General features: G+C 29.1%; 1 protein-coding gene across 1 annotated transcript; it reads right to left on the bottom strand.

Annotated features, from left to right (window-relative positions):
- On the bottom strand, positions 473-4523 carry LOC109335073 (exocyst complex component EXO70B1-like). Its single transcript, XM_019571130.1, has 2 exons — positions 2893-4523; positions 473-1553 (listed from the first exon to the last, which is right to left on the bottom strand). The coding sequence occupies exons 1-2, from the start codon at positions 4332-4334 to the stop codon at positions 782-784; spliced, it is 2214 nt and encodes a 737-aa protein (XP_019426675.1). The 5' UTR covers positions 4335-4523; the 3' UTR covers positions 473-781.

The following is a 9695-nucleotide window of genomic DNA, read 5'->3' as shown; positions in this document are numbered from 1 at the left end:
AAATGTGAAAACGTATTCTTTTGTTCCAATTCTACCTTTTAAGATGCGTTGGTTCAAGTGGTACATGTTTGATTCCCCTTAAGTAAGGTCTCGGGTTCGAGTCTTGTGGAGGGGGAAAATGTCCACTGAGAGAGTTAGCCCCACGTACCTGTAGATGTTCACGGCTCGGAGAGGATTACCTCCAGTACGAGGATACAGGTGTGAAACCAAAAAAACAATTCTACCTTTTAAGACTCAACTTTGAAAAATATTTCAACAATATAGACCATGAAGCTACATTATATTCTATTTTTTAACATCAACATCATCTCATTCAAGTCACCATTTTGGCGTATGTTTAAATTATTTTATTCTATATTAAAAAGAATATATAATAAAACTATAAAATTAAGAAAACTATTGAATAATAAATATTATTTACTTAATTAAAAATAAAATTTTCCAAACATGCACTACATTTGCAAGGCCAATATTTAAATGTGGAAAAAACACCTGAATTGAAATTATAATTTAATAAGTAAAACAAATAAAATAAAAAAAAGCATGATCATTTGAAGATTTGAATACAATAAAGTAACTGGCTTGCCCTAAACATTAACCAAAAGGGTCTTATAATCAATTGACTCAAGTATTCCCTTCTTCACAAAGAATATAACAAAACACCATAGCAAAGCTTGAACATGCACATGGTTCTTCTTTTCTCCTTCATGCAAATTTGAAAGAAACACTTTCTCCTATATTTATTTTTATTTTTTCCCCTTCATGTTTGTTTATATTATGATCATGCTCTCTTCTTTGCAAGGGATTGATGATGAGGGTTTCCATCAAACAACTCATCAATATAAGTCTCTATATCCTCAGCTTGAAACTTTATATACTTCCCTGTTTGTCTCCCTGGATCCAAATACTGAGAAAACCTTCCCAAAAATGACCTATAAGCTGGAATAACAAGTGCTGAAATAGAAACCCTAAGTTCAGATTGAAGTTGTTCATCACTCACAACCCATGTGCTTTGTGTCTTATGTATCTCTTCAAACAATGCATTGAAGCTCTTGAACCTTTCCTTAAGAACAGGCTTTTGTACTTTCCCACTATCATTCAATCCCTTAGGGCTCAAGCAACCCAATATTTTGCTCCATGTTTCAATCTGATAGTTCTTATGGTATGTCCTCAAATTTGAAGATCTCTTTCTATACCATGTTTCACCCATTACTTCATATAAATCTGGTGACCCTTTAATCTTTTGAACTATGTACCTTCCATTGTTCATCATGAAAATGCTGCTTAATGCAGCATCTTTGTATAACTTTGCCTTACCATCTAGATTAGTGTCAAGTAATTCCATTACCCTCATTAATTGTGCTGCAAAGGGTGAAACATTGTCCTTATTATTATTATCATTATTCTCTCTCTTTTCATTCTCATTTTTGTTATCAGCTTCATAATGGGGCCTGCTAGTTGAATCTGCACGCTCTATCTTTGAATGCTCTTTGAACACTTCCTCCAATGTGTCTTTGTATTCACATGCTAACCTCAAATAGTTCATGATGTACCTACGAGCATGGGGGGTTAGTAAAATAGAGACAATATTGTAATTTCTATTTCTTAATTTTGGAATCGATATAATAGGTTCATTCAAGTGTTTCTATAAATAAAATTTCACACAACCTTAATTTAACTAAATCCATTAATAAAATTTCTTTCTAACAATAAAAAAATAGTAATAAAGTATGATTTGTCCCTTTCGTATTCTCTACAATATTTATTTATATTATATATAAAGTCAAAACTTGAAATAACTACTACTATGATTCTATTTTTCTATTTTTTCCTTAATATTTTTTATTTCTAAAGTAAAATCATATAATCTAAGATAACATAATTAATATATCTCATTTTAAGTTGTATATTATATAATAAATATAAAAATTATAATATGTAGTATATTCAATAAAAACATTCTAATTTTCTAAAATAAAAAATACAAATTTAATATTTAATATCATAAAATAAAAATGTTGGTCGGCAGACACGAAGTATTTGTCGACACACTAGTTTCAATAAACGGAATAAAAAAATTGCTAATATAGCCTTTGCTTCCATCTATGGGTCTATTAATAAATAAATGAATGTAATATATGGTTAGATATTTGCTATAGAAATGCCATAATGAGGAGATCCTTAAGTAAGTGCTCTACCCTTTGTATAAAAAATAACTATTTCATGGATATTTATTCTAACAACTTCCTAAAACTTTGAATTTTATAATCTTGCCATATAAAATTGAAAGCTATCTAATGTTAATGTATAAATAATGTTTTAACAAGAATTAGACATGAATGTTTTGGATTTTAAGACTTTCATAGGAAAAATATTATATCTTCTTCCTGCGATATTAGAAAAATGTTAAAATGTGATAATTTATTTTTTAATGATTGATTTACAAGTGATATGCACTATTTTTATCAGGGCTGCTAATGAAACGAACCAACTCAGTATTCGTTCGAAACTCAATTCGTTATTTAGCTCGATAAACTTGGTTCATGAACTAAATGAGACGAACTTGAACTGAAAACTGAGTTTGTTAAATAAATGAGTCGAACTTGAGTCGGATACAATTCGACTCGATAGGTTTACGAGCTAGCTTTATATATATAAATATATATATATATATATATAATCAATTCGAATTGAACTGAACAATTTACGAACTTTAACCAAGCCGATCTTGAGTTAAAAAAATAACTCGTATCAAACTCGAGTTGAGTTTCGAGCTTAACCAAACCTTGTCGAACTGAACCGAGCTGAACTCTGGTTCAACTCGCTTTGGCTCGTTTCCAACCCTAATTCTTACGATGTGAGATGACTTTGTGAAAAGATATATTACATTACCTAGTGAGTGGATGAACTGCACCACCGGCGACCGGAGTTTTACCAATATCAGATTTGATCGAGTTTTCGAGTTCACAAAAGATAACAATAGATGACTCCCCAAGCCTACACTTAGCCGAGGAGGTTTCAGCTTTCAACTCATCCACACATTCTTCAGGAAACAAATTATCCAAATTTGCAATTAAGTCCCTCAAAGTTTCATACATATCCAACAACTTAAATAACTTCTCCCCCGCACGCTTCGTCATCGCCACCGCCTCCGCAAAATTAATAAGCTGAATCACCACGCGCTGACACACCATCATAAAAACACTCGCCGCCGTAGTTGGGTGGTCGGAAAAAACCGCCTCCGCTAGTTTCCTCTCTCCGGCGAAGTAAATTGAAATGCATTCCTTGAACACGTTGTTCCAGGTTGGAATCTCTCTCTCTAATGCTTCCCATTGCATTTTATGAACCTCGTCGATGCTTATCTTCTCTAACCCTAATTTGTGTAAGTTTTCTTCGAAAGCGTGCCTTCTTGAAATGAAATACATGTTGAAGCATTCTGAATTGTAACCACCTGATATCATTTTCATTGCTATGTTGTTTAGATTTGAAATTGTTTCATCTCCATAATTAGGGAATTTAGGAACTGAATCTGAACCAGGTTCAGATTCCAATGATTGTGGTTCAACTACTTGTTTTCCTTTTGAATCGTGTTTGTTTGGTTCATGTTCAGTTACGTGGTTCTTTGGTTCCTCCATTAACACACGAAACTCGTCTTCCAAATATGACATTGCTTGTTGATGAATTGCACCAACACGATTCTTCAAAAGCGATTCATTTACCTTCTTTGCATCGATCTCGTTTCCTTCATCTTCTTCGGTTTGTGTTGATAATGGTGATGAATCAGGTATAAGTTTCATCAGCTTTGAAATGCGATCAATTGTTTCAAGCAACAAAGAATCTTCTTCCTTAGATTCACCCCATTTTGTTTTCCCTGTGTCATAGCTTGAGATCTTTTCTTCAACAAGATCTAAGAACTTGTGAATGAAATTAGGTTCCTTTGATGATATGGTTCCTGCATTGATGATAAATGCATCAATGTCTTCTGAAACTTTCTCCAAACTTGGAGGAGGAGTTTCAGGAGGAACATCATCAGCAACAACTTCTTCTTCTTTTTTTTCTTTATCATCTCCTTCAATATCAGCAACAACAACATCAACAACATCCTCTTGAGTTTTTTTGATTTCTTCATCTGAATTTTCAGCATCTTCTTTATTCTTTACATTTTCTTCGCCTTTTTCAGTTGCATGATCAACATTTTCTGTAGGTTCAGACAGTGATTTACCATCACTAGCATCAGCAACAACATCAACAACATTATCCTCGTTAATGTTGTTGTTATTGTTGTCATCCTTATGAGAAAAACTACTAGAATGTTCTGGAATGTTCTTCTCCATGGTAGTTTAATTTGTTTAGTTGTTATAATAAAAATTATGGTTTCCCTCTAAGAAAGAAAAACAAAGAGAGGAAAAAACGTTTGTGAGTGATAAATGGTTAGAACAATAGAGAATTAATCGCTTTGTTCTTCTTTTTTTCGTGTTAAGAAATTATTATTATTATTATTTTAAAAAACTTATGGAGAATAATGCATGGGATGGAGTTGAAATGGTCATTGTTGATGTATGAAATGAATGGATAGGAAGAACAAACAAAGATAGAAAGTAAGGAAAAGTTAGTTGAAGGATGACCTTATTTTTCTCGAACCTTGTTTTGTTGTTTTTTTCTATGCTTTATATAAAGTTTTAAAATGTAACTATTTTTCGATTTGCTTCTTAAAAAATTGAAAAAACCAAAATAGTACCAAACTTTTTTAAATATAAGTCGAATTAGTTTTTTAACATGTTTTACAATATCTAATAAAGAATAATTTGATCCTAAATGAGTTATTTTGATCAACATTTAAAATTTTGTAAATCATTTTAAGTTTTTTCAACTTCTGATGAACCAAACTAATAAAATTGAAAAACATAAGGGATTAAAATATGTAAGCCAAAAATATATTTGAAGGTTGGGGCCATGTAAGATTATTGTAGGAGACAATACTCTTCTTTCAATGTTTTAAGGATTTAAACTTGCGACATCTAGTTAACCTAGAACAACTATATGTCATTTGATCTAATTAAATTATTATTCCTAGATGTGGATCCAATTTTTTTATTGATAATGAACAAGCACATGCACAAAAAAACAAAAGCGACATAAGTTATAAGGAAAGGTACAACCCAACCATCCTCTATGAAGCTAGAGGCCAAAGCTACATCACAATTTTTTTATGCTTAAAATACTAAATTTGGTATTGAATAGTACTTTGTATCTAAGTATGATTATAATGGTTAATTAAAATATTTGTATATAAATACATCTAAAATATTACCAATAAATATTAGTATCCTTCGTTGTTAGTAAAGTCTAAAGTTGTTTTGGGTTTAAAAGTACTATTGTTTGATATGCATGCTTAAAAATAAGTTGGAAATATACTATATAGTATATGTACATCAATGTAACCATATTTAATCTACTAGTTAATGAATTTTTTCTACATTAAGTAGTAAAAGCTTTAGAGTAAAACATCAAATAGATTCTGAAAGACTAGTCACTAGATTAATCCTTTAAAGTAATTGGCCATGAACAAGATCCAAAAAGACAAAATAATAATTTTATTCTTTCAATTAAAGTTTGTCTTGAGGTAGAATTAATATGGTGGCCATTTCATCTTTTTGGTATTTCCTTGGTGGCTAATTTCTTTTGGAGACTAATTTGACAGTTATCTAATTTTTTGGATATCTATTTGACAAATTACATATAAAAATGGCATGTTTTTAAATTATTATAATTTTTGACTATTTATATGTAGCTGATTATACAAACTTGTTTTAAATTTGAAACTCAACTAGGTGTGTTCAAATGCACCGGTATGCCCCCAAATACTGAATATTTGTTATTTGGAATTTGGAATCCCCTCTACACACTATACACCCTCCCAAGCCTATGAAAGTGAAAAAGAACATTCACTTATCAATATTTACAAGTTTTCATAAAATCTTTAAGATATATTTTGTCCAAATTTTTACAATTTAGAAAACTAAGAGCCTTGTATGATATTGTGCTTAAAAATGTTCTTGACAAGGATTCTCTCATCTTAGATTGGGTGTAGAATTTCTTAGCTATTTCAAATGTCTTCATCATCTATTGAATCAAAATTAACTCTTAGATTCATCATAGGTTTCGTCAATGATTCTAAAATAAAGAAGTAGTATACTTTCTTTTCAGAAAATAGGTGTTCTTGGTCAGAGGCTTGGTGTGACACTTGTATGAACACTTCATTACATAGTGAAACATAAAATCACTGGAATCTGAAAAGAGGACTAGACATAGCCTTTAGTTGTAAAAGGTGAACTAGACCTTAATCGAGATCAACTATATGGATTGAACAATGTCATAATACTATGTAATAAATTATATACATCGGAAAAACATTAATTTATAAATATATCCCAATGTACCCAAAAATAAATATATCCCAATAGTTTCACCTATTAAGTATTCAAAGTAGAGGCTTAGCTCTAATGCAAACTAAAATAACTGAAGATACAAAGTTGAATTATGTTTACTAACTTTTTCTGCTTTTAAAAAGACTTTAGCACGTACAAGCAATTGCAAGACAATTTTCAAATGTAGACAAGTAACTTGTTTAATTTTTGACATAAGAGAAATTAGATTATTAACTCATCTCTATAAATCAAACTTATAAGTTGTGTAGTAAAGATATTTGATATCCACAAAAGTAACTCCTAAAATTAAAAGATTGATATAAGTAGTAACTTGAACAAATATTAGAAAGGTAATAGAGTAGAGATAACAAATATAGTTTTATACTAGTTCACCATATCCAAATGTTACGTCCATCAAATTTTCCCTATTATTAAATCCAAATTATAGAGCGACTATAATTTGCACATTTAATCTCTTTAGACTCTCCACAATTAAGTATTCCTTGCATACATAGTCTTTCTATGCTCAACACGAAAACATAATATTTGGTTTTGTAATGAATTACATCTTTGCATTTCCTTCAAATCATATATAAGTATGGAATAATACGAGGAAATACTTTATTCTGATTCAGTAAGTTTCTTCTTTATTTATTGTTAAGCCTATTTACAGATCTTCAATAAATATAGTCATTGCAATAGTCGTTTGGACTTTAGCTTCTTCAAGTTTTCTAAGTGTCGTTTTCCATGCTTTTTAACAATTTCATTCATGCTTGAAATGGTTCTGAGCTACAATTTTTTTTGGGGTGCTTTGAGCTACATTAAATATACTATAGTTATTGAGCTTCAATAAATTTGAGAGAAACACTTTTCAAAACAATTTTAGAAAAATAGGGAGCTTACAACAACTCTCTTCCTTGTAGAAGAAAACATTTCATTTATGGTATGTTTTTGTTTTTTTATTTAATAAAGCACTTTTTGCTTTATATCAAATTTTATGGAAAGCTATTGAGTTTCAATATTGTTCATTTTGTCCATTGAACAAAGCTCTTGAACTCTTGTGGAGATGGTGCAATTAATATCCAATGTTTTTTATTTCTTTTTTTTTTTTATCAAAAATGCTTGAAAGCTTCAAACAAAAAGTTGGATATATTATTTGATGAAATGATGATCTAGTCATGGTGCAAACGACCGTGATCAAATAAAATTTAGGTTCTAGTCATGACAAAAAATATTTGAAAAATAGATAATTTCTTAAACTTAGACGAGTCCAAATGTAGACAATAAAATATTCATGAGTCTAAAATTGACTTATCTTAAATTGAACTGAATGAGAGTTGTATAAATATTCAAAATTTAATTATTAGATGATTCACCAGATTCGTTTTTTTGGCATAATTAAGAATAAACATGTGAGTATTTGAGACAAATTAATATCATTATACTTGATATAATTGGAATTATCAAAACTATATAGAATTAACATTTTGTGTTATGAACAACTAAGGTTTTAACAATTTTAGAGAGGGGATATACTTACTTCTAAAGTAAGTAGATCGTCTCCCATTTTAATATGGCCTAAGAGAAATGGAAAAGTAAATTGTAACTGGAAGTATTAATAATAATGATACATTGCACCTTTTTTACTAGTTTCGTGAGAACCGAATCGGACCAGACAGTCCGAACGTTGACCAGACTTGAAAACAACTTTTGTTTACAGTCTTAACTTAATGAAGGGTTTCACCATTTTGAACCGAAGATTTTTAACCCGAACATTAAAATCCGGTTAAACTGAAATAATCCGGAAAGTAAACCAAACGATTGACTTAAAATTTTAAAAAATGGAATACTACTCTAATGCTTTATTTTACTCTGGTCCAAAAAAAGATTGAGAGACGTTACTTCAATATAATTACACATAATTATTAATCATATAAAATTTTGTATATATATATAATTATATATTTATAGATAAAATAATTAATTATATATAAAATTACTTTGTCGACTAGATGATCTAACCACTTAAACTGATTAAACCTATCACATGACATCTTCTGGTTTGATGTACGACTCGAATTTCACATTTTTCACCATATTCCTTATCGAAGTGCTTTTTCAATCATATGCTTTTTGTATTTAAAGTTCCATAAAGTATGAGACAATAAGTTAAATACTAGTGTCATTAATATTATACCAATTATCAAACTAGTTAGGATAATATTATGTTGGTATATTAGTTCAACTAGTAGTTTACCAATTAAACTGTGTACCGATGAATATATATATGTTATACAACATTGATGTTGAAAATTATTAAAGAACACAATAACTACTTTTATTTACACTATTTTTTAAAAATAAAATGTGTAACTTGGTAGTAAACCATGTTTTAGAAGTATAAATAAATATAATTGTTGTATTTTTTATCCTTCATAACAACATTTTGTTAAAAATTAAGTCACTTTCAATAAAAAATAATTTTAAATAAAAGTTGGCTAACATAACTAGTATGATAAAATTGAAAATTATACAATATAACTAATTTTGACCAGTTTCAATCTATTTTAACAAATATAATTACATAACCATGATCAGATTTTCACTAAAATATTAAAAATACTCCAAATAAGGTAGCATATGTAGAGGACAAAACTACATTAGTTAGCTTTATTTTTATAAGGAGGACACCACTTTAACAACACTATTTAAGAATTTAAAAGATTTCCACATTGGAAATAAGAATAATATATATTATTACTCTACTCCTTTTTCAAATATCTTTTATAATTATAACACATTATTAAGAAATATAATCAATAGATATTTTAATTATAAATAGTCAATTTAATTAATAAAAATGAGAAAAAACAAATTTTCCAGTTTAGAAAAAACATGTTGCCTTTATTAACGCTACTTTTTAATATTTAGTAAATTAACATTTGACTTAATTTGCCATTTATCACATCATCTGGTAATTTCAATTAAACAGCTTAAAAAACAAATATAATTATTTTATGTTCAATGATGTATACACCCTGTATCATTAATAAGAAACAAACACCTCCTTCAAAATTTTATTAACTCATTTCTAATGAATTTTACTTCATTTATTTTCAATACTCTCCTTAAAGAAAATGATATATACAAACAAAGTATAAGTCTCTTGATATAAGGCTCACTAGATAACCAAAAGTTTAAGAGTTCAATTCTTGTGAATGATAGAGATAGTCACAACATATCTCGAAAGAGATTAGTTCCCTCCTC

This window comes from Lupinus angustifolius, chromosome LG20 (genome assembly GCF_001865875.1).
Source record: "Lupinus angustifolius cultivar Tanjil chromosome LG20, LupAngTanjil_v1.0, whole genome shotgun sequence".
Classification (NCBI taxonomy): domain Eukaryota; kingdom Viridiplantae; phylum Streptophyta; class Magnoliopsida; order Fabales; family Fabaceae; genus Lupinus; species Lupinus angustifolius.
This window is presented reverse-complemented; position numbering and strand designations above follow the sequence as displayed.